Below are 25,649 nucleotides of genomic sequence, written 5' to 3'. Positions count from 1 at the left end.
AGCGTCTGTGCTTCCTGGTGGGATGAGGAGCCGCATGGACCTTTGCTCACCTGCCCTCAGCCCCGTGAATCACAACGCGGGCAGGATGAACCCAGCCCGACGTGATACTGGTGCCGCGTCCCACAAGGAGCTGTGTCAGAGCGGAGGCAGCGCACACGGGATCAGGCTCTGCTGAGGAATGGTGGACCCTGTTACCATCAGCTGCCACTTGGAGCTGCCAAATGGGACTCTGCAGAGAGAGCGTCTTGTGGAACCGGGGTTGGAGATGGAGCGAATGGCCAAGGCGTGATGGAGAGGCCAAGGTGCACGGCTGCTCCGCCGGCGGCTGTTGCTCTGGGTGTGCGAGGAGCCCTCACCAATAATTAACAACGTGAGAAGATATAAACCCATGTATTTAGCTTCTACGGTAATTCTGCACGCACAAACACACACACACGCTGTGTCACCACCTTCTTGCTGCTTCCAGATTGAAATAAAACACAGGTGTAGCCAAAGCTTCTGTTTTCTGCGCACACCACGGACGTGCCCTGCACCAAACCCTCCTCGCGGCTTTTGTCCACCACGAAATTCAGGGTAAGTTCTGCAATCGGTCAAATTGGTTTCCTCCGAAAGCAGGTGGGTGCTGAGGCTTCAGCCCAAGCAGCACCCCGGGGAAGGACACGGGGACCCCGCAGCCCCCGGGCCGGTGGGACGCGGCAGCGCGGTCCAGCCCCGGCGAGCGAGCAGGCGGCACGTGCTCGGTCGCTGTCTGGGCATCCTCCTCCATTACTTCCTGAGGAATTTTGAACCCCGTCCAGGCCTGAAATAGCGCGGGAGCCGCAGGGGTTATTTACAGCCCTCGGCCGCGGGCTGCGCTGTGTCCGGGCACGCGCTGCCAACGGGTGTTTTGGGGAGCGGAAACCCCCCGACACGGGGACATCGGTGCCCGGAGGGGACAGGAGCAGAAATCCCCCCCAGCAGGTTAGGGTTTGTACTGGAGCGAGGTCGTCTCACTGAGAGGCAAAGAAGAGATTCGTAGGGGAAAAATGAAAGGGAAAAGGGCAGAGGAAAACCCCGAGGGGCACATGAGAAAACACGAGGCCACACCAGCGCCAGAAGCGGGTTCGATTGTCACTTTAATCCACAGACTGCTGCATGCACTGTAAACAGGATCATCAGGCGGGTTTGTTATCGGTGTTTATTTGTCTTTAATATAAAACTTACAGGTCTGAAATGTTTCCAGGAAGATGCCACCATCGGGACTGGGTTAGTGGTAAATGTATCATACAACCGAAGAGCTGGGGGAGGCCTGGGAGCGGGTCAGGGGGCTGGTGACCGGGGACGGCGCTTCTCCCGCTCCCTGCCCGGCACAGAGGGGGCTCGAGACCCTCCCTCCCCCCCAAGAGAAGTGATGGTGTCGGTCTTGCAATCGGCTGCTCTTCTGGGCTCCTGCTCCCCAAGGATGCTGCTCCTGGAGAGGGGGGGCTCTGGTCAGCAAACCTGAGGCTGCTCTGGGCGAGGAGACCCTTTTTTAGGGTCCCTCCAGCCCTGCGAGCTGGGTGCGAGGTGGGGACACGAGCCAGGAGCTGTGGTTGGGACACCCTGCTTGGCTGGGACAGCCGCAAAGGGGAGAAGGGGGGAGGAAAGCTGGGGTAAGAAAACCTCAGCCCCACGGTGCTGGACAAGGTGCTACAGCCACGCAGACCCCGTCCCCACGCCACGGGCTGAGCCTCCGGGCTCTGGGGGGCTGGCGACGAGGGGCACCCCCCCGGTCCTCCATGGCATGGAGCCCCAGCCACGGACGCTGCACCCTGGGAAGGGGAGAGATGGGCTGTGGGGTCAGAGCTGCCACCACACATGACAACCCTGGAAACGGCCCCCCGAACGGCTCAGAGTTCCAGGGAGCTGCTGGGAGCCGGCCAGGGGGGACACAGGGCGTTATTTGCCTTTTCACAGTCTCATCATGTCAGTTTTTTTAAAAAATATCTTAATTACAAAGGGAAACACAAGTGTTACCTCCTGCACGCGAGGCTGGGAAGCCCTCGGGGATTGCAACGTCTCAGCCAGACACGACACACGGCTCCAGCGCCCTTAGTGCCACAAAAACAAACCAGTTTTGAAGTGTTCTTGCTCAGACACGTGTTTCAGCGCAGGTAGATCCCTGCTCTGGGGTTGCTGGACCCCACGGTCTCCTCTCCTCTCTGAGAAAATGCCCTTGTAGGCAGGGGGGGGTCTCTTTGCACTTCACTATTTGGCTGCTGCACGAGTCCTGTGCCTAAATTGTCAGGAAAATTCTCGAGCTGGGCACAACCCTGGGAACGGGGCAACGCGGCCGTCGCTCCTCCTGCCGCCGTCTGCAGGGAGCCGGCTGAGACTCTGCAACCTGTTTGCAGAAGAAAGTGCTGGCGGCTCCGATCCACCCAGAACAAACAGAGAGGCTTTAGCAAACACAGGACTGCCAGCAAGAAGTGAGTTCAGGATGCTCTGCGGAACGCTCCGGCTGTATTCCTTGTGAGCCGCTGCCCTAAAACCACAGGGATTTGTTAGACGGAGCTCTAAAACCTGTGCCCACACGACATGGCGCTGAGAAAGGCACCGCAAGGCTGCGAAAACCTGCAGCGTCCGCCCAAAGCCACGATCCACTCTGCAAACCACAGGATGGGGACAGAGAGGAGGGAGGTGACGTGGCCCGGCTGGGGACAACACCACGGGTGGGACACGGAGAGGGGACAGAGGAGTGAGTAAGGCACACCGAACAGATCGGGGTTAACGCTGCGTGTGTGGGAAATGAGACCCCCCCTTGCTGGGCTGCCCCTGTGCCCCGCTGGCTCCAGCACGGTGGGACTGGGGATGGGGCTGGGGACAAGGACCTGCTGGGGACAAGGAGCTCCTGCCAAGGCGCGGATCGCAAGGACAGCACCAAGGGTCAGCCAGACCCCCTGGAAAAGAACATTTGGCAACAAGTAAGAGGGGAGAGGAGCAGGTGGAGGGGACGGCTCGGCCGGGCACGGGGCTCCTTCCCACTTCCCATTTCCAACCACAGAAACAGACCCGCCGGCTCCTTCTCCCGCGCCGCAGCCGCCCGAGCCTCCTTCCTTCCAGCACTTGGAACGACACTGTCACTGGTTGTGAATTTTATACATACTGTTTTGCACTTTTTTTTTTTTTTTCCTATAAATCCATCGGTATTCAGACATGCATCAAAAAAATCCCCAACGGATTCTAAATACTAGTATTTACAGTCTCATATACTACAGCATTTACTGTGCAAAAGCTAGTACCATCACTAAAAGATACGGGTTCACGGGACGAGTGAACCGCGGTACCTCGGGTAGTCCGTGATTCCAGGGATCGGAGGGATTCATCGTTGCTTAAATAACAAGATCTGAGAGGAGGAGGGGGACACGCTGACTGAAGACGGTGGGTCTCTGCCCACGTTTCCAGTGCCTCTTCCGTATCTACGACTGGTGCCTTCCTCCCGCGAAGAAGGCGCCGGAGATCTGGGGTAACGCGGAGACCCCTGTAAACACAAGCAGCTCTGCGAAAGCTCCTCTGCAGAGCTCCTCTTCCGTCCTCATCTCCTGGGGACGAACGCGTTTCGAGGTGGCATTGCAGGGGAGCCTCAAACCCTCAACTTCCACGGCTGCTGAACACCACTCCGGGGACGAGTTTGTGGGTGCTCAGCTCTCGCTGACCCTCCTTGGTGGATGAAAACAAAAACCCGGGGTATTCCGGGATGCAGTGAGCCAGCAAACCACTCGCACGGCACCCTCCTTCCACAAAGCTCTTTTCCCGGGTTTAAAGCTGATTCACGGCACGGAGGGACGGGAGGAGGAGGAGGGTGAGCACAGCGGCTGATCTCTGCCCTCGGCGGCTGACGTGCGCTCACCTCTCGCCCGTTGCGAGCACCTGATGACGTTGGCCCCCCCGGGACGGCTGCCAGCTGGGAGGGAGGGTGCGTCATCCAGTAACAGGTACAAACACTCAACTCCAGTCTCATAGCTGCCCTCGGCGCGTCTGCGGAGCAATTCTCCTCGCTCGCACGCCCCCTCCTCCTAGGTTTTCTCTTCTCGGTCTGTTTTCCGCCTTGTGATGTTCCGAGGTTTGATTTTGAGGGACAGTTCCCACAAGGCCTCCTCGGCCAGGTGGTCACTGAAATCGTTGAAGAAGGACACGATGTCGTCGTTTCTTTTGATGTCGTAATGTCTGCAAAAGCACAGAGGAGAGCGGTGGTTGAACAAGGGGATACCTGGGGACCCCTCCCAGCTCTGAGCCACCCGTGTCCTGCTCTAAGGGACACCCAGCGCTGTGGGGTCTGTGCTACCTGAGCCCAGTACTTGTGACTGTGGTGCGACAGCAAAAAGGGGAAAAAACATCATGCCCACCACTGCACTGAGGAAAAAAATACCCTAAAGAGGGAAGGACTGCGTCCAGAGCCCAGTTGTAACCAGGTCTCCTTCCACCTCCATCACGGTGTTTTACTTTAGCATTCCCCTTCCATGGGGGCTCCTGCGCCCCAACCACGACCCCCCGTGCCCACCCCCAGCGTGGTGGTTCTGAGCCCCTGCTGCTGCACTTACACCTGCTGGAAGCACCTCATGCTGTCCAGGATGTTAAACTGCTGCCAGCGCTTGGAAAAGTTCACTTTGTTGTCGATGTAATCGGGGTTTCCCAGATGAACAAAGGTCAGGTCCTGCAGAATCAGGCCTCTGCAAGAGAGAATGGGGTGGCAGGGCAGGAGGGGACAAACAGGCAGGGAGGTTGGTCACGTTGGGCAGGACAGCCAGCCAGATGGAATTTAACAGCCTCCTGCTGCTGCCACCAACAACAGAATCACAGAACAGTTTGGGGTGAAGGGACCTTCAAAGCCCATCCAGTGCCACCCCTGCCATGAGCAGGGACATCTTCACCAGCTCAGGTTGCTCAGAGAGGGCACATGATTTGATGTGCCACTTTGCCGTCTTATTCCAGATGTCAGGCAAGAAGCAAGTGCTGAGCGGAGCACAAGCTGCTGAGAAATCCTTGAAGGAACTATCTGAGCGTGCAGAAATAACGGCAGGGGAAAAGCAACTCCCAACTCACAGGTAAGGTATGCAGGGAGGTTCCACATCAGCCAGAGCTGCTCGGTAGGCGCGGAAGGACGAGGAGCTGTCGATCAGCGTGCAGTACTCAGCCAGGCCCTGCCGGAACACAAAGTGCACGGTGACTCCGTTGCTGTGAACCCCTTTTCTCTGTCACCTCTCCCCAGAGAGCCAGGGAGTTAACGCCACCCTGCAAACACCTCCAACTGATTCACTCAGCCTGAGCCTGAGTGCGTATACACCGAGCCCTCCGTTTGCAGGGAGGAGGAAGAAAAGGGCGAGGAGGAGGAGGAGACTGTTCTGACCCATCACCGCGCTGGCAGTGCTGCAGGATGCCCAGCTGTGCTGCAGGATTGCACCCGTGGAGAGCAGCTCCCCCCATCCCTCTGCCCCGGGACGTTGCTGAGCTGTTAAACCTCCCAACTGTTTCACACCGTCAGCACCGTTATCGTTTCCCCCGCAGACAAGAGCCCTGGCTGCTCCTCACCTCCGAGGTTTGTTTCTGCCACTCCAGCCTTCGGATGGGCGCAGAATCCAGTGCAGAAAGAATGGCCAGATAGGAATTAAAATTATTCAGCTTTCGTAAGTGCTGTGAACAGGGAGAATATTCCAGTTACTCCAGAGATCTGAAAAGCTTTCTAGCATCAAACAGCTAGGCCAACCAGAAGGTCCCACTCTCCTGCTCCTCCAAGGAGCAGCGTGTGTGACTCACAGCAAGAACCAAGCTGATACCTTCATAATCTTTATAAACTTAAGGAGAAGCCTCTCTCTGTCTTGCGCTTTCTCTTGTAGCATAATTATTGAACGGACCCTGGAAGAAAAGACAGAAAAAGGACAAAACCACTTAAGCAGATCTCAGATTTCTTCTTGTTTCATTTAAAAAACAGATAACTGATAAGGATGGGCCTACAATACTAAGTAGTTCATGTCACCTCCAACTGAAATGGAGCACTCTAATTCACAACAAAGACAGAAAAATGTCAAGGACGACCACATGACCCTTCACAGAGCGCATTTATTTGCGGGGCGAATGTTTATTTGAAGGGCTCAATGGTACTGACAATAATTCCTACAGGTTACAGTGTCCCCTACAAACCTCCCGATTTTCTTTCTCCTGTTCTCTGGGGTCTTCAGTGAGTGCCCTGCATCTAATTCTTGGCCAAAAATATAGGTTACCCCACTTGTAACAAGGGGACCCAACTCTACAAGGAATATTTCGAATATTTATAGGGCACTGGGGTTTAAGCATGGTCCAGTGCCACAGTTGCTCTAAGCTCCTTACCAGTAGGACATATTATTAAAGTGCTCTGTGAACTGTGTCAGGTTGGGGCTCTTCTCCTCGTTTTGCTCCTTTGCCCAAAGCAAAACTTCTGGGATCTGCCGAGGAAGAAGAAGAGAAGGGTGTGAGAATACCACACTTTAAAACAGGATTTATGCCTCCTCATTCCCCATCTGTGTTCACAGCCGCTTGCTGACCCGAGTTCAGCATCTCCTGCCACACAAGGGCTGTGCTGCAGAGTGGGCAGGGAACGCCAGAGATTGCCGCTACCCCATCCTCATCTCTGTACCTCAATTTTGTAGAAGAGTTCAGCATCCAGGAGGGTCAGCTGCTCGGCTATTTCGTGGCTGTGGAAATCATGCAAGGTCCCTGGCCTGTAGGAAGAAAATGACAAAGTCTAAAGGCTCAGAAAATGTGTCCTGTTTTATTTTCGTTCTTATATTTTGGACTGAGAAAACTCTTGTGTCCACAAGAAAGGGATGCCCTGTCTCTCACAGGACCAAAGTACCGGTATGTGCATCTTTCCTCACCTGGCTGCCACCCCACGGGCTGCAAGAGGTTTGCTGGAGTTGGCATAGCCCAGCATTTTCTTCTGATCCACTTTATCAAGGATATTCTTGCGTAGCACTCTGGCGAGGCTGAGCTCTCCGTTGCACACCAGTCGGAAGACCAGGTCCATCAGCAGCTTGAGAATTTCTTCCGTCAGCTCCACTAAGCTGAGAAAAAGATGGAAAACCCAAGGAAGGCATCAGAGCCGTGACTCTGAGCTATGGAGTTTGTATCCGTACCCATCCTGAGATGAAAAAAGCAACTCACCACAGCTCATCCACCACTCTCACCAGCACAAAGAAGGTGTTCTTGCTGACTCGCTTCTTAAACGTGTCTGGGAAGTGGCAAAACTTCTCATACGTTGGTCGCAAGTTAAAGAATCAACTTAAGTGTTGTCAGACAAGCATTAGTACAATCAGCAGCTGCCTTGAGCAACATTAGAATAGTTTAATATTCTGTCTTGGCTGAAACTGGTGTTCAATTTCCAGAAAATAAAGAACACTGATATGGCTCTAATTAACATGGGATTAACCTGTCACCAGCTGCAGGTAGCAGGGGTGTGAGGAGGCACTTACGCCTTGCAGAATCGATGCTGGAAGAGCAGGTGTATCCTGAGACTGTTCTCTCTAAGGTGGAATTTAATGAGTAGCACTCCTCTGCTGTGATTTTCCCGCTGGTCTGAGACATCTGGTCTCATGACAGATCTCAGATGTCACCTCTGCCTTCCCCACTGCCCAATGGAGAATGGTGGCAAGGGACACAGCACAGGTTGAAAAAGCTGCTGCCAGGTGGACAAAGGGAAAGAGAAAAAGGTCATTGGTTATTCAAGTATTGACATGCAGCAATGCCCCAACTGGTATTTTCACTGACAACTGCTCCACAGCGAGATGCGTGTGTCCTTGGACACGCCGATGCCAGCAGGAGCGTGGGGAGCAGGCTCTGGCTGCAGGTGGCAGTGACGAGCTGTGACAGGGGACAGGGTGACGTCAGGCTCCCTTTGACGTGCACAGACAGGATCTAAGCCCGTGAGGTCTTTGCACTGTCTGATCCGAGATGCTGAGCAGCTCAGCTGAGGGCGAGGGGAGCAGTGGGGACAGAGCGCAGGGGCCATCACCTCCTTAACAGCCACGAGCTCGGGTCGGAACTGGAGGCTATGAGGACATTCTCTTCCGCGCTACGTTTCTTGTAATAAGAGGGAAAAAAGGTCTCGACCATTCAGTCATCTCCAGCATTAAACAACATCTACCCATGCAGGCAACCTCCACAGCCTCTCCTGACAGCGTGATTCCTGTTCTTGTAGATGTCCTGAAAAAATGGCCCATTCCCCAGTGATGTACAGAGAATGTGAACTGCTCTTCTCCCCGGCCAGGGCCCTCAGGAGACAAGTCTCTGGTCCAGCACTCTGCCAGCACCTGCCCCACAGCATCCCCCACGTGCAGGAGGTGCGGGACGTCCTGCTTGTGACACCTGCAGGACAAGCACATCACCCACCACGCTGGCAGTGGCTTTTGGCCAGACAACTTGTCACCAGCTCTCCCCATGATGACCACGTGGCTCCGATGCCGCTCATGCAAAAGGATATCTGTACTGCAGCTTCTTGATGAGCTCTTCAGGGGTAATAAATGTCCTGTATGTAGTCAGAAAGGCTTCACAGTATAGCACCAGATCTACAGAGAAAGACAAGAAAGCCTCAGTTTCAGCCAAAGGGAGCTTCTTGTGAAGTTGAATCCAGTCTCACATGAAGAGGACATGGACACATTTTGACACGAATAGGCTTTGCAGAAATGCTGTGCTGGTGTTTCTTACCAGCAGATGGACCCTATGGCACAAGAGCAACAGTGAAACTGCCCTGTCGCCACCGTGCTGGCTCCCATTTGCAGCACCCAGGCTTGCTGCTTTGTTTCTGTGACCACAAAAGGGGCCAGTGAAAAACACCTGCTTGTGGGACAGGAACTTTTAACAGTGGGTCAAGGAAAAATGTGGTTTAGACCTTGGGGATACTTTAAAAATATCTGATGGTGAGAGGTGGGTGCCTGTTCGCTGTCTGTACCACTCGGGCAGCACAGAGCCCTGTAGAAAGACACGGTCACTCTTCCTCCTGGTCAGGAACATGTGGTTTGACACGGCGATACAGTGCTGCAGACCCTCTGCCCTTGCTACGCTCCAGGAAATCTGCCCCAGGATGGTGTAAATGTTAAATATTTTTGGCCAGAAGGAGAGTAAATTGCAGTACAAAACCTGATGCTACCGTGACCCTGCCACTGCACAGACGCAGTGCACACAGTCGACTTCTGTTCATTAATCTGCAGCAGGTGCAGTGCCCAGCACACTGCACCCGTGCACTGCAACCACTGCCACAGCCTCGGCAGTGCAGAGAAGGAGAAAAAGCTTCTGCCGTGCCTGCCCAGGCTCAGCTCCACATGTAAAACTTGTTTCAGCCAGGTCAGGGCTCACCCCACACCTGTGTACCATCCATCCCTTGCACGTGGAGGTGGGGGAGAGCAGGACCGGGTGCGAGCTGTGCCTCTACCTGCCGCGCTTCTCTTGGCAGGAGCCTGACAGAGGCGCCGCGTCCTCCTGCTCTAAACTCATGGAGCGCTGCTGCCTTTTGGTTAAAGACAATCAGACGTGAGCTCTAAAGCCGGAGGCTGGGTGGTCATGTCAAGGGTGAGTCCCAGGCCTCGTCCAGCCAGTGTGTGGCTGGGAGCACTTAACCGACCATGGATTTTATTCCTAAAGACAAGTCTCCCTTTATCCTTTATTCCATTTAGCTCTTTTAGAAAACTCAAACGGACAAGAAGCATCATGCAACAGGGCGTGGAGTTACATTTATTCTGGGTTCCCATCTGCCCAAAAGGCAATGTGAGGTAATACAGCTGGTCTGCTCTGGCACTCCAAGCTGCCAAGAAATTCGTCTTTAAAGGAAAGCCTCTTAACTATACCCCTCTGTGCCGTTTGGCTGATTGATTTACAAGCCTTGAATTCTTCTCATTGTAGGCTTAATTCATTAACCCTCTCAGTCACCCAAACACTGGGTTAGCATAGCACAAATTCCACTGTGCTCCATTCAGCTCCGCGCTTGGCAGAGCCCGGGAGGCTTAAGCTCCAGGACTATTCTGAGACTCACACTGTGCAGAGCTCACTCTGCTGCACATTCAAAACCCTGCTGTGTTTTTCCCTAGTCTGGAGAGGTTCTGCACGGCTTTCACTGCTCACAGCACCCCAGAGCTCCCCGTTCACCAAGTGGCAGTCTAACACACATCCCTGTACCAAGGAGACGTCTTGCAACAGGAACAGTAGGGATGTTCTTCCAATGTGATGCTTGTTCTGGAGAACAGCAGGTGTAAATCAGAGCTTCACTATTCCAGTTTAAGCATCTTTATAAAGGGTATTTCCACCACCTCATTTAGACCATTTTTTTTTAAATATACATATCTAGCTTTGGCACAATTGGTTGCCTCCTCCTCTCTAGTATATTCCTAATTTTGGTCCTTGCTGCCTGATTTGATGCCCGATGTAAACAGGGAAACGTAACTGTCAGGGGAAGGATTTTCTTGTGAGCTGAATGGTGCTGTAAGTAATTGCAAACACCTTATGCTACAGTAAAAACCCTGCCATTTCAAAATGCCCACAAAAGATATTTCCCCTTTGACTATCAAACCTCTAAAATATGAGCGCTGAGTGCATCAGCGGGTTAGTGCATTTTGTCTTGCGTCCCAGGAGATAAGGAGATCAATTCTGGTTAAGGCCATCAGCTCAAATGTGTTTGGCAGGTTCAAAATCACTCTCTGGACACATTGCAAAGGCTGTTTTTGCTGCCGGTCTGGGAATGGAGCTGCTTCATGTGGTGGTGACTGAGTTTGGAGAGATAAAGTGGGGTTTCAACAAGTCTATAGCTAAGGGTTGCAACCCCGCTTCTCCTCCCCTACATCTCCTTTCTTGTACTGTGGATTCTCTCTCTGAACCAGTCTGGGTTCCAGCACACAAGGGGTACAGAGTGGCTCTAGGAAGCGACACAGTAAGTTGAAAATATGGGGTCTCACCAGATCAGCACCTGAACAGCTTTCCCAGTGCCCACGGGTACTGTGTTAAGACACAAACCAACGTCCCTCCTCTCCCACTTTGATGTAACAGTCACTCCAGCAACTCCTACATCACCACTGCCCAGAAGTTCTAAGGACAAGGAGCACCTCTGAGAAAAGAAGCAGGACTTGCAGTGGCCTCCCCTGGCTCATGGAGACACCAGCTCCACTGGCACCCCTTGCCTTCCAGATCTGGGCAAGGGCTGTGAGGAGTTAACACCATCCCTGCTGCTAAATGGAATGACCAGGCGCTTATCCAGCTTATCTCCGTTCCACCAAAGACAAGCACAATCCCCCCCTAACTCAGAGGATCATGATTTGGTCCTCTCCACTCTGACCTAGCTGTCTTCAGTGACATGGTGACCAAACGGGCTAGAGACGCAGAAGACAAGCAGCAAAGGGCCCCGCCGGGCTGTGCTCCTCAGCTCTGGTTTGGGAAAGCCACTGTACCTTTCCTGTCGGTCTCTGTTGCATGCACCAACAAAATATCTCCGGATCCACCACGAACATCTGGCCCATCATCTCCCTGCAATGAGAACACAGATGTTAAGCGTGGCCCAAGCTCCCTGTGACCTGGTTTATCATCTCTGGGATTCAAACTCAGCAAGGACTGGCAGAGTACACCATGTTCCTGGCACAAGCTGGGACATGGTCTTCAGTGCTGGGCTGATCCTGGAATCTGAATAAAGCATTTGGTGTCCCAGATGAGGATCTGGGCTGATCCTCACTCGAGGTCTCTGACTCCTTAAGGCCAGGCTGTGAAGCTCAGTGAAAGCTGAGCCTTCTGCTCACAGAAGAATGAGCAGAAATGTCCCAGACTCCCAAATGCTCCTGTTAACAAAGCAATAACACTGTGTGAACTGTCTCAAAGTGTAGGATCATGTACCACAGCGGCTGTGTGCTGAGAGGTCACGCACTCAACTTGCACGTTCCCAGAACATCAAAACCCAGCGAGTTAATTCCCTGATCTGGAATTATTTGGCTGGGGGTCACCTGAAGCGATCCAATAACCAGGAGCAGAAAAAAGCCCTGCTAATGGTTTGACCCCTGCCTTACCACGTGCTAAAAACATCTTTCTTCTCACTACTGGAATTCACAGCTCAAAATATGCAAAACAAACCCGTCACTCAGCCAGCGGTTCCCACCCTGCAGGAAACAGCCCACACTGGCAGTTCTACACTGTTTCAAACACGTAGAGCGTAAAGAAAATGAAAGGTAGGGGTTGACACAGATATGTTAGTCCCAAATGTTCAGAAATCACTGATTTTTAATTGATTTTCAAAGGAAGGATTCCTGCAGAGGAGACTGGAGTCATGTCTGGCTTCCCTTAGCAATGTCTTTGCCACTTCAATATACTAAACCCTGACAAAAGCACGGATTACAGATTACAGCCATGCAGCAGCTATGTCTGAGATGGGAATTTTTCAGGTGACGCTCTGGCAAGACTCAGGAAATGCTACTTAATAAATGAGTAACAGCTTCTTGCTCTCTCCTGCGCATCTCGGCTGACCAAAGAACACTCGGAAAGTGCCAGTAAATGATACATTCTCTCTGTTTTTCAGACTAACCCCCTGACAGTCTGAAAGCTTCAAAAGCCTGAATATGCCCTCCAGCTGCGTGTCAGGAACAGCTGGGTTCAAGAGCACAGTGAGCAAAGCTCACTCACAGATATAAAGCCACTTCTCAAATACAGAAACTGTTACTTTGGCTGCTCTTCCACACCAGTAATACAACGTCCTCCTCGGGAAATCACCTAACCTGCCTTCAGATTGAAACCTGCACCTGGATTTGCTGTGCTCGGGCTCTCAGGTGTTTAGTTTCAGACTGCAGCAGGCTGAAGAGGTGGGAAGGAGCAGACTGGGAAAAGGGCACCAGATGCGTTCGTTGGCTTTTAGAGAGACAGCTCACGTTTTGTCAAACCCTCACTCAGGGCTGATGCTCCCTGCATGTACCGGCATCTCACGCTTTCACAACAGCCGGCACACATAAAGCTGCATCCCACTTCTGCCGCAACCTAGTTTTTCCTATCAAATAAAAGCTGACGCCTTGCTTGGGCACACAGATTTCCGTACAGTATAAACCAAAGAGTCTGAAAGCAAACCCTGCATGCACCTACCTCTTGCTTCAGTGTTAACCTTGCCATAATTTCACTGTGGTCAATAAGGGATAGCTCATCTACCTCTTCCTCCAACTGCGATGATTCCAAAGGATCTGGTGACTGCTGCTGCCTGTAAAAAAAGAGGCAAATAACCATCAGTGTCACCGTCTACCCAGGTGAAGAGATGCTTGGTCCACCTGAGCTCTCAGGGTACAAATCTTCATTAAGTGACAGTAAATACACAGACAATCAGGAGGAAAACCTATTGCAAACAAGCCTGAATGTCTGGGTCTAATTCTGTTGCTTTGTGCATATCTTGAAAAATATAAAAATGAACTTTCAGGACCTCAACACTCGTCTGCCTGCACTTCTGGCAGACGGGGTTTTACTATGCCCTGCCTGAGTACACACTTCCTTGTCTCTTTAATCCACCAAATTTTTAGAGCACACAAATCTAAGCCCTTCCTCAAACGCAGAGAGACTGAGCGTACTCTACACATATATACATCTTAGCTCACGACCCCCTGTGCTGCTGCAAGGGCGACAACAGGCTCTCTTTTGACAAGAAGACAGAGCAGAAAGCTCTGACCAATTTTTTGGTGTACATCCACAACTCCAGTGTTCCTGCCTCCAAAGGCTGGAGCTCTTGTCCCTGGCCACATGCTCTCTGTGCCTGTATTCTGGAAGAAAAGGAAAAAAATAAAAAGCAGCATGTTCTTTATAGGTTTCCCCGGGCACAAGCCAAAATCCTGTGCAGCAGTCAGTACTCTGGGCAGACACTGAGCTTTGCAGAGCACTCTGCATTGTCTCCTGCACTGCGGGGATTAAAACTCTCACAGCAACTGCAGGGAAATGGGGGAGGGAAGTTGACTGTCACACACCAAACAATGCTGTTCGTGATTTCTGCTTTAGAAATGCAATTGAAGAGCAATCTCAAGCAGCAGGGAAGCCCTCATTCCACTCCTCCTGCAGCCCATCTGTTACAGCCTGCACTTCTTCATTTACATAGCCAAATGATAGCTAAGAGCATTAGGAGGGATATAAAGCCTCCTGCTTCAGGGCCTCGCCAGCCCCTAACTAGCAGAGTTAAGAAGAAATTCCCCTCTGAAAGATGCAGCAGCAACACAGGCTTTTTTCGCAGGTTTCCCTGGAAGCAGGAGGGAGCAGCCAGTGTCTGAACAGGACTGCCAAGGAGATGGACTCAGGACGACCAACACCGGCGGCGTTAACCCCTGCAAGCTCATTAAGTAACGACATTGTGCCAGGATCCTCCTGCTTCAGCACGATCCCACCACTCGGCAGTTGTGCAAAATAAAAGGGGTGTTGGTGAGACTCTGCCCAATCCAGGCTGGGGAGCAGGAGGGTGCTGGGCTCACCTTTCAGCACCGTCCTGGCCTTCCTTCCCCACCGTGCTGCTGCTTGAAGTGGAGTCTTTCGAGTGGCCGTCTTTGACGGAGGGAGATTCCTGCAAAGAGAGGGAAGTTTTCATCATTACACGGGGTCCTACGCCACAACTAGCCGTGCATTTACAGTCTGACTGCCCCTAACGGGCCCTTTACTGTAAATTCCTACAGAGCGGTTAAAGATTGATGCAAGTTAATGCCAAATGCCGGGAAAACACAGAAGTTAATTAGACAGGAAATTTGGGACCATCTCTGGAGACTAGCGTAATTAGTACTGTTTGCTTTTAACATTGTGAAATGATGCTCAAAGTTACAACACAAATCAGCTGTTGTCTTGGATTTTAACCCTCTCAAGACTTCTATTTTTGTGTTCCTCCAGCCCTTACTGTTGGTATACACTCGCCTTCAATCGAAATGGACACAGCCAGCTCTAAGCTCTCCGGTTTCAGCTCCCCTCCGGGTCACAGACTCCGAAAGACCAGCCTGTCTTTGTGGGGTGGATGCAAACTGCCCTTCCTACCTCCCTCCTCTCCCTCCAGAACAGGTTACACAATGATGCAACGTTTCCGCTTCACAATTTACGGCTGTGGAAACGAAGCGAATGCAAAAAATGCAGAATCATCTGAACCTGCGTCATGGAACAGCAGGTAGAGAGCTCAAAGCTAAGAGACAGCATTTTAAATGAGCCATTTATTAAGGAGAAAAATATCCATGAATGGCAAACAGGAATATTAATCTAGCAGAGCTGGGGTTCAGAATTAATATCATGCAGACTGAAACTTGGAAATTCAGCCTACTGAAAAGACTGGACTGAAACCACCTACACGCTACCCATTCGGCCTGGAAAACACACAGGTGAATTTAGATTGTATGGCGCCTGCAGAATTTTTCCAGAGTATATCTGTAAAGCCCTTGGCTTCAAAGTTGAGAACCAGCTCGCAGCTGCCCAAAAGGACGGACCTGCCCAGATGTGTCTCTCGAAGGGAAGTGATGGGAGCGCTATCTCCTGGCGTATTTAACGCCGGCATGGATAAAGGTCTTGGACACATCCTGTAGGAGATGTGCCTTCCAAGGCGAGGGCCGGCAAAAAGATCGCCACAGACCTCTGCACGCTTTCCTATGACCCAACAGGAAGACGGTGCCTCCCTGCAATGGAAAACGCCCTGTCTCCTCTAGGAAATATCTAAGATACGATGCTTGAGGAAAGGAAGAAACAGCGTGCGATTACAATGCTGAATCAATCACTTACTTTGTATCCAAACAATGAAGGAAAATAATAATTTAGAGAGCAAGGCTTTCTGTATTAAAATAGGGAAGACAAAGCAGTGGTAAGAATAGACGCGGTGCTGGTCAGGGTGCAGTTTCGTGGAGGGGAACCTCACACAAGCAGCTCCAAACAGACAGCGAAGCAGAAGCCGTCCCTGCCTCCCGCTGGGGCTCAGGGTGGCCCGAGAGCGTCCCTGCTCGCCCCACGGGCCGGGAGCCAGCCAAGCCTGCAGCCGCGAGCGGGCAAGCAGCGGGACCAGCAGCCAGGGAGCCGGGGCAGTGGGGGGACGCGGAGCTCGGGGTGTGCGGAGGGGCCGGTGCCGAGCGCGCAGCCCCGGCGTGAGCTCAGCATGCACCAGGCAGCCCCGTCCCGGCGTGCGGCCCTGGCCGGGTTACTTACTCCTTCAGAGCGAGGGAGTTCCCCGTTGCTCTGGCCAGAGGAATACAGATTGACGTATTCACCCTCACCAGCCTCCTCACTGGCGTTTTCACTCTGGGGGAGACAGGATGAAAGGAAATATGTGATGATGCCCCCCACGAGTGCTTGATGTTAGTGAACGTGCCCATGGGTGGGGAGGAGAAGCCTCGGTGGCTGCTGTCCCCTAATGGGAGCCCTTCCTCTGACTCAGCGGCCAACACCGGCCACTGAGGCTGTATCTTCCCAGGTGCAATTATTTTCTGGTGCTTCAGGACCATCCCAAAGGCCGCGAGCTGCAGCAGGACAGCAGCAGGCGCTGCTTTGCAAGAGCTGCCATGGACTCTACGTTGCGAAGGTGCCACTTGTATGTGCAGATTTCGAGGTGATGGAAGCTGAGAATTCAGAGCTGGACACACAAGTGCCTGTCCTACCCACGCTGTGGTCCTGCCGCTAAGTGCAGATCAGCCCTGCAACCCAGAGGGTGTCAAATACATCTCCCACACTATGCTACAAGCACCGACTAGAGCCACCATGCCAGGCTGAACCAAACTCGAGGGCTTCTGGGCCGTAACAAGGACCCAGCGCAAGGAAGATGCCACAGCAAGGTCGGTCCAAAGCACAAAAATCTGATCAATCTGCATCCCTCTTTCAAACTTTGTGAAGAAGCAGCACTGCCATGCACTGTGCTGACAGCTCTAACGCCATCGACTCGAGGCTTTGCAGCAAACAAAGGAGGAACTGCCCTGTAAGCGAGGCATTTAGAAAAGCAGCTGTTACACAGGAACCTGCCCAATGATCCGCAAAACTGATCTGGGACCTTAAACCGGTAGTTCCATATCAGTGTTGGGAACGGCGTCAGTCTAACTTTGCCAACACGCGATGCTTTGCACGGACGTGCACGGCCAGCAAGAGCACAGCCAGGGCTGCCGGAAAAGTGGGGTGAGCAGGAGCCTGGAGAGAGCACCAGGTTTACACAGAGACAGAGCTGGACTGAACCCACCGCTTAGGAGCCTTCTTTACCTTCCTCAGCTTCGTATTACAATTGCAGGAAGCTACAGCAACTTCTCTCCCCTTCACCAGCATTTGACATTTTATGTTTCCTGCATATGTGCTAATGCTTTCTCAAACCTGCTGAGGTCGCTCGTTCTTTCTAGCCACCATTTTTATATGAAATTACCTCTCTGCAGTTCACACGTTTGTAAACCAGACTATATCACATTAAGCATGTATTAATATGAGACATTTTATTTAAAAAAACAACAAATAAATCCAGCCTTGCATTCAGGTGCATTATCTCTTTGGATAGTCTCACCGAAGGTGTCTGGAGAGAATCAGTGAGAGAGGTTTCAGAAGGAAGGCAGACAGGAGCATTCCCGTTAAAGCTGCTCTCCTGAGAAGAGGAGTTTGGCACGTCCGCAGTGCTGGGTGACTGGCTGGCTGCGGCGGGCACCGCCAGGTCGGGGCTCTGGGATGGATGGACGGGCGGAAAAGGTGGGGTGGTGCAGGAGGAGGAGGCAGAAGAGAGGAAAGGAGGTACGGAGACTTGGTTGTGAGGCACAAAGTCCTGGGAGTAGGACCTAAACACGGATTTGTACTGCAGGATGCAGAGACGGACGACACAAAAAAACAAGGAAGATGGGGAAAGGAAAGAGACAGACAAAAGAAAAAGTCATTAGATCGGCAGCAGCGCAGCAGTGACAGCACAAGGCATTGCTAACACGGGCACCTCTCGGACGGAGGCAGCACAATTCAATCGCCCACGCGCTGGAGCAGGAATCGCTACCTGGGACACGTCAGCCGTTTTTTTCACGGAGAGGCACATTTTTGCACAAGCAGAGGGAAAATGGGTACCGGGGTGTTTTCCTGCAGGTATCCAGCCCTTTTGAGGCAGGGGAAAGCCTGGACATCTCAGTAATTCTCATGACAGTGACCCTAGCAATCACTTGAGCAGACAAAAGGATGCAAACGCATACAGAAACCACGCTGTGAGCATGCTGGAAATATCTAGATAGAGAAAAGTACTCCGAGTGCTTATTGCTTTTCTGGGATTTTCCACAGGATCCAAATTTAAGATGCCATTTGCTCCAGCCCTGTAATTTAACAGCTACTGTGTCAAGACTGTTCCAGAACACACAGCTCCCAGGGAGGAGTGGCTGGATACTGTCTTCAAAGTTCCACTGAAGGATAAAGGAGATTACACTGCTACTCCTTCCCATTTGTGAAACATAGGGAGCAAAAACGGTAATTGCCCTCAGGAGCGATGAATTCCTTATCAGACCGATCCTTTAATGCTGTGCCTCCAAGAGTCAGCTGAAGAGATAAAAAGCGATCATCTACGTAAAGCTTTATTTCGCGATCTCTCCTAATCATCAGATTACTGTTCAGATAATATTAAACAGGCTGCAATGGGAATACGTTGTGCCAAGTAAAACAAGAGCAACCCTCTGTCTTTTAACATCTGGTGCTAGTAAGATTTGCCATCATGGTAAGTCTAAAACAAAGCTGACACCCACGAAAAAAAATACCATAATGCTAAACCTGCTGGAGAGGAGTTTATTTTAAAGCCTGTAGAGCTCGACCTCTAGCGAGATCTGTGTCATAGTCAAGTGGGCTGAAGGAAGAATCACATAATCTAAAAAAACCACACTGAAATGAAGCTGTGGCGGTTGCTCGTTGGAGAAGCTGCAGCAGTGACGGTGCATCACAGAGCTCTCGGAAAGCACAGACACGACTTGCTCAAACCCGGCTGAAAAGCGACACTGCTGAGATGTAAAAAGGAGAAGGGGAAACAAAGGCACAAATCGGAGACTTCAGGCTACGTTTTCTCAGGAGAGACGAGCGGGTGATGAAAAGCAAAGCTCAGTCTGTCAGCTGAGCCGCGGCAGCAGCCACTCGGGCAGCGGTGTGTTTCATACCTAGGCAAGGTAAGCTTAAAAATCTAAACTGAGAACAACCTCGGGCCAGGAGCTTGAGCAAAATAGCTTTTCCACTACAAAGGAAAGGAAATGTAGAGGTCAAGGGCTGGACTTTACCTTCTACCACTTCAATCCTTGAGTGCTCGCCCTGCGCTGAGCCTGGAGTCCGGCAACGCTCTGGTTGAATTTGGGGCCCAAAACATGTTGCAGGCCGTAATACAGGCAAGTAGAGGGAGATGCTTTGGAAAGAGACCTTAAAACACCACTGAAAAAAATCATTAAAATGCAAATCCCTAGCCCATGCCCGTGGCTAAGAGGAGACTGGCTCTGGGGCCGGCTCCTCTCTCTTCCTGCCCGTTTCTTTCCGGACGAGCAGCCCTGGCTCTGGGGACACTGTCGGCTTTTGGTGCTGCCTCTGTAACAATGACAAGTCTAATCTCTGTATTTACTTTCTGCCTGGATAAATGCTCTGCATTTATTCATTTTCACTTGCACGGCACAAAACGCTAAATCCCTCGTAAGACGCCAGGCTCATGACATCATCTTGGCTCAGCAGATTCATTATTCCTGCCCCGTCTCCCTGGTATTTCATGATCTCACTGGCGCTAAATACACCAACTATCACCCCAAGTCCCAGGATAGATCCCCAAAAAAAGAACAGGAGCAAAGCAAATGGAGAACTATCGCTAGTGAAGGAACTCAACAAACTGCTGGTCCGATTGTGAGATCCCCAGTAAAGGAAACAATTTGCTCAAACGGGACCTGCGTGCCAGCTCCCCTGGAGCTGAGCTTCCTGCGCCCACACGAGACCGCCGTCCCTCGCTTTGTAGTTGATGGACATCTTCCACCGAGGAGTCCCCAGGGGTTTTGTCTCTGACCTGCCGAACCCACAGAAAAAGCCAAGCTTTTGCAAAGCCGCAGCGGAGCTCACGCAGGGCAGGAGTGAAAGGGAATCGCTGTCCTCAATCGAGTCACTCGGGGACAGGCAGCACCCTGGGATGCTCTCGTGCTGTGCGATGGTGCTGGCAGGGTTAGTTGAGGGCAAACGCCGGCCGGGAGGCTCAATGCTGCCTGGTACAGTGCCCGCAGGCTGAGCCGGCAGCTCGGGGGGATGAATTACTGCTTCTGGGGCAGGGACATCTGCACAGCTCCAGCCTCGCATAGTTTCAGAGACATTAATCCCAATTCAAAGGCAATTTGGACCTAAATATAGCAGAACACCGCATCGACTTGAAAAGTTTGAATGCAGATACGTTACTACTGAAAATCTATATATTAATTTCTCCTCGGCCTCACCAATACACTTTTCAACACAATATCTTGGCATTAGATGTGTTGAAAATGACGGTTTAAGGCCCAGGTACCCAGGAAAATGCATTCATCTTCATTATGAGATCCAAGAACAATCATTTAACGACGCAGACACGCTCTCAGCATGCTGTTAACAAAGGGAACAGTGTAGAGAAGCCTTTGGTGTGCTGGCATTAATTAGCCAGGCTGCTCTCAACTTCCAATCTCATTGTAACGTTGCATCTTGTAGCAAGCGAGCCAGGGAGCCCCCTCCTTCCTCCGGAGCCTGCAAGCAGCTCTGGAATTCCAACTATGCAGCCGTGCTGGGACAAGAGCCAAGAATGAAGCATACTTTTAAAAGGGAAAAAAACACCCTGCGGTGGAGATGATGTCCATATGGCACCCATTCCTCCGCTCCCCAGTCCCACCCAGCCAGCAGCTGCAGCAGGAATTGTGGCGACAGCTTCCAGGGCTTTGGGTGTCGTACATCTCTTGGAAGCCCTGTCATCCTTTAAAAGGCTTTTCTTTTTCTTTTGGGAGGGGACAGTCCATTCAACAGAACAGTCACAGGGAAAGCTCGTTCTTCCCTAATCCTGCTGCTGTGAAATCACAGGCAACAGATTTTTCTTGGAAACAGATCAGTGCGTGTTTTAATCTGCTTCTCAGAGTTTCCCTGCAGGGTCAGTACGGTCTCAGTAATGGCTGAACTGACACAACCTCCTACTCCACGGCTTTAAGTGACCTCTGGGAAAGCCAGAAAGCAGGGTGCAACCGGCCCCTTTGAGAAGAGGTGCCTTCCTCTTTCCAAACCCCAGCCAAGCTGCCAGGCTCCCACCACAGGAGCAGGAGATGGTCTCCCAGCACAAGTGATCCTGAGCTACGATAGCAAATGGCCAACACGGCGAGAAGAGAGAGATCCCTCTCCTCTCACCAGTGAAGTGGATTTAAAAAAAACAACCCTATTTGCCACTTGGGAAGTTCTTCCACAAAGCGTGTTTTGAGCTTGGAGCAATCTTGTCTCCTGGGAACCGCAGGAAGCTGAAGTTCCTGGACCTGAATGTTTACCGCACACCCTGACACAAAAAGGTCTTCCAGAGATGGCGTCTTTCCACGTTTTCAATTTGCCGCCTTTGATTTTTTGCAACGGTCAATATTTTAGAACAGCTTTCCATCATTAGCCAGCGGTGTTACAGGATGTCCCAAAGGCCAATGACATTACAACCGTTTATTTGGATTAGATGGCAAGAGATAAGCACTCTCATAGAAAACTTATTTCAAGAGCAGTGCTTCTCTACATTCACTAGGCATGGCTGACCAAGAGTAACAGGGAGACAGGGAGTCACTAGTCATGAGTAACAGCAGTCACCTTCCTAAATTCAAAGTTGAATTCAATTATATGGCTGTCAGAGCATCTGCAGCTTCAGCAGACACAGTCTTTACCTTTTAAGCAGAGCCTCCTCAGTTACCCTGCGGCCTTCTGCCAAATTAATCTGCGATCCTGCCAGACACTCCCAGATCAGATAGAGCATCAGACTTCCAAAACATGAAGCTATCAGAGGAAAGGATCAATCTTCTAGATCTCCTCTGCTAACGCTATTAAGAGAGCGACGTGGGCAACGTGCCAGAACTGGATGCCCAAATTCTAACAGTAGAGAACTATGTTCACAAAATACTGGGTGTTGCACAAAGCCGCTACACCCTCTGGGTATAATTGCACAGACAAGTACTGGAAAAGACTTCCTATCCCATGACACAATGCTGGGCTTCCAGGTACTTTTGCTAATGAGGAAGGAAACGCTCCTGCAATGAATGGCTGGAAACACAAGCTGCCAACAGATCGGCCACAGGAAAGGCAGCAGCTCCTCACGCCTGAGTGTTTCTCAGCAAGGGCTCTGACCTGGCTGCACAGTTGACCTCCAGTGTTTTTAAGCGATGGTCAGCATTGGCAGATGGATAGATGGGGCTTGCTGTTCCCTTGGGAAAGGCTCTCCTGGCGTCTGCACAAGAAAACACAAAATCCAAACCTCTCCTTAAGTGGGAGGGTTTCTTGTACACCTTTGCAACAAAAAAAAAATACAGGGCGGGGGGAAGAAAACATTTACGAGATTAATTAACCACGCTATCACGCATCTCTCTCTTTAAAAATACCAGGAGAATTCAATCTGATCACACCTCCGGCATTAACTCTTGTTTGGCTTGTAGACAACACCACCATATCCAGCAAGCAGCCCTTTAAAAGGCAGAGCCTGGAGACAAAGACAAGACTACAAAAGAATCAGTCACCCCAAAATGTGGCCCGTGACCTATGAAGTCAAGAGGGGACCGTTTAGAGAGACCTACACAGAGACAAGTGGTGCTCCAACTGCAAGAAAAATGTATAAACCACTGGAAGAAGTGGTTTTCAGGAGGATTCAGTGTTGCCAGCATGCAACGGCACTATTAATACGACCGTCCAGCCATGCCATGGGCAGTGGAAACCAACACAAACGCAGAAGAAACGCTGAACAGGAAAGGCAAAACAATACCTAGACCCCGGTAACTGGTTAAGGGGATGCATATCTTTTATTTCCCTTTCCTTCTGCTCCAAACTATGGAGCCAACTCCTGATTAGGAGAGAAATAAACTCACAAACTATGATTTCTCAGTCCTGGTTTGACCACGGCTCCAACCATTGGACCACGATACGAATCAAAGCAGCTCAGTCTGTGCTGAAAACTGGTCTCTGCTCGCACTGGAAGTGAATTACGCCAACTGGAGTGAGGAAGGGAAAACATGCAAAGCACATGTCCGCCTTTTGCGCATCTTTAAACGCTTATCTGACCCTTCTTTTCCTGAACACATATTAGCACACACACAAGAAAGAGAAACAGTTGCTGCGAATTTTCTGTGTGCTTGCTCAACTTGCTCAAGAATGGTGGGAACAAGTGAAAACAGAAGCGCTGAACTGGAGCTTTCATAAGGAAATCACTTGCGCCTTCTGCTGGAATCCAATCACCAATTTGGCTGCTGGAAAACTACTGGAAATGTTTTTTAATTAAAGAGAAAACATAAGAAAAAAACAATGTTTTGAGAAAGGCAAGTTATTTCTCCATAGTGCAGAATGCAGCCAAATTTCCACTAATGGTATGTACATGTCTTGGAGAAACAACCGCGTTCCTTGTATCAATCAAACAGCACAAGGAGTTAATAAACCATAAGACAAGTATCTCTCTGCAAGAAGGAAGGAGGGAGGTGAATGTCTAGAGAAAAACTGCTGCCAACCATTACCGAGGAGGATGATTTCTTATTGCATCTTTCCTTTCCCGTACATTCAAAAGACGCGCAAATCCCTAAAATGACTCTTGACAGTACAATCCAGTTGTCCCACCGATGTGGGATTTAATGGCTTAACTGTGCATAGGATGGGGAATATGATGCTGCAATTCCTTAAAATATCAGCCCACACTAAACACACGAGCCTTGTTGGAACAGAGACACGAATCAGAGCTGGTAAAAAACAAGCTCAACTAGCCAAACCCAATGAGGTTTGATCCAGTTGCTCAAGATCTGCCTCTATCCAGTAAAAGCTATTACCTCTGACAGAATTTCCTGCAAAGAAGGGAAAAGAGCGATTAGTGGGTTTATAGAGCTGTGCTGGTTTCGGGACTGCAGCAGCGTCTGATTGGAAAGAAAAATGTCAGAGTTCTAGAAAAGAAACTCATACATTAAAAATGGAAAGAGAAAAGATGTTCTGAACAGCCTCATTCCCTTTTTGCTTCAAAACACTGTCTCCAAACGGTCTTTTTAAGCCCTGTAAATCAGTAGTAAGGCACTAGTCCTTCACGTGGAGCACAGAGCCAAGTGGCTGACATGTCAGACACGGTTTAGGCTCGGCTTTGCTGCCTGCACAGGAGCAGATGGGTACAGCTCAGGGATCCCTCTGGGATTGGCTCCTGCCAGTCTCCAGGGAAGGAAAAAGCACTGGGCACTTTCTGAAAGTTGGCTACGCTGGGCCAAGCTGCGAGGCATCGCCCACGCTGGGCCCATGGACAGTCATTTCCTTTATCAGCTCTGACTTCCTGGTTATGATCTAAAGCAGTTTTTGCTTCCTGGGATGGATAATGATTAATATAGGAGACATATTTTAATAAATTTGATAATCACCACTCATTTTTGGGTCCACAGTTGGCCAGCTCCTCAGTTGGCTGGTATGGGGAAGGTGCGCTCTCCTGAGCACTAACTGGGGCCGGTGGAAAGCTAATGTTCATTTTTTGATGGGTTTACTGTTCACTGCAGTGCTCACTTGAGTGGCCTTTCTCTGGTGAGAGAGGAAAACAATGAAGATGAGAATAAGAGGAGCAGAGCGATGTGCTTAAAGTGTCATCCCTCGCCTGAAACCGCACACTCATTCCAGCCCCTCACAAGAGGGGTTCTGGTCCTTCTTAGTGCCGAAACGCAGGGTGTCACCCTGGGAGCGATCCAAACCTCCACAGCTGTTTCACATCCCTGTCTTGTTAGGGACAGGGAGAACAGGATAAACCACGGTTACGGTATGACGTGGGTCAGCTATGATGCATGTAAGGACATTGGTATTTTGCAGCTCGCAGACAAAGAGACGCTGTCATAGGGAAAATCTCATTTTTGCCTGTGAAAAAACAGACCAGCTAGAGTCATGAGTAACTATGAGATTATCATAATTCAAAGGCATTTATGGAAAAATCACCATTTTTCAGCTTGTTTCCTTTGTGCGTTTGACAGTGCACCGTCTAATTGTTCTCATTGTTCCCCATGCTCCAGCCATTTATCTTGCCCTCACCAAATCCTTGCACAAACGAGTACGGATTTTTAATGAAGTTTTAACATTTTGTAAAATAATATTTTCATAATAATGTGGTCCAAAGCAAGACAAAAACAGGTCAGAACAATTAAGCAGGTAGTAACCATTTCATCCAACCAGGACGTTTTTAAAACGAAAGAGTCCACATATTTTTAGAACAGTATTGTATCGTCTTTATAGCGTCTCAATTAAAACAAGTGTGTTTACCCAGTTTTACAGTTCCACGTTTTGCTTGCAAGGATCACTATCAAACAAGCCAGCTGCACAATTCAGAACTTTTGCATTCCTTCAAATTTTAAAGCTGTTTACCACAAACTTCTGCAAGCACGAACTTTTCAACACCTCGGCCTCTTCATCTAGGCAGCAAAACCACGATACTGCTCTTTGTCACACAAGTGGAAGCCACAGTTTAATCCATTGCTTGGGAAGTAGGACTCCTTGTAAAATACTTGAATACTTCCTCCTTTGGACCA

The 25,649-nt window shown here is 50.6% G+C and overlaps 1 protein-coding gene across 7 annotated transcripts in view; it reads right to left on the bottom strand.

Annotated features, from left to right (window-relative positions):
• Positions 1-1,163: 1,163 nt before the first annotated feature.
• Positions 1,164-25,649, bottom strand: part of RAPGEF1 (Rap guanine nucleotide exchange factor 1) — a 77,652-nt gene continuing 53,166 nt past the window's right edge. For 3 of the 7 annotated variants that reach the window (XM_065035773.1, XM_065035774.1, XM_065035777.1), the window contains 15 exons: positions 17,468-17,749; positions 16,138-16,230; positions 14,445-14,533; positions 13,087-13,198; positions 11,421-11,496; positions 8,471-8,555; positions 7,156-7,248; positions 6,870-7,055; positions 6,629-6,713; positions 6,343-6,437; positions 5,793-5,871; positions 5,548-5,649; positions 5,062-5,159; positions 4,560-4,688; positions 1,164-4,185 (listed from right to left, as the gene is read on the bottom strand). In XM_065035773.1, coding sequence (XP_064891845.1) covers positions 4,035-4,185; positions 4,560-4,688; positions 5,062-5,159; positions 5,548-5,649; positions 5,793-5,871; positions 6,343-6,437; positions 6,629-6,713; positions 6,870-7,055; positions 7,156-7,248; positions 8,471-8,555; positions 11,421-11,496; positions 13,087-13,198; positions 14,445-14,533; positions 16,138-16,230; positions 17,468-17,749 — 1,755 coding nt within the window. In that variant the 3' untranslated portion in view covers positions 1,164-4,034. The remainder of the gene's footprint in view (positions 4,186-4,559; positions 4,689-5,061; positions 5,160-5,547; positions 5,650-5,792; positions 5,872-6,342; positions 6,438-6,628; positions 6,714-6,869; positions 7,056-7,155; positions 7,249-8,470; positions 8,556-11,420; positions 11,497-13,086; positions 13,199-14,444; positions 14,534-16,137; positions 16,231-17,467; positions 17,750-25,649) is intronic. The other 4 variants (XM_065035775.1, XM_065035776.1, XM_065035778.1 and 1 more) reach the window with 3 other exon arrangements.

Source organism: Columba livia, chromosome 19 (assembly GCF_036013475.1).
Source record: "Columba livia isolate bColLiv1 breed racing homer chromosome 19, bColLiv1.pat.W.v2, whole genome shotgun sequence".
Lineage (NCBI taxonomy): Eukaryota > Metazoa > Chordata > Aves > Columbiformes > Columbidae > Columba > Columba livia.
The sequence above is the reverse complement of the archived record's forward strand: the minus strand, read 5'-3'. Positions and strand labels throughout refer to the sequence as shown.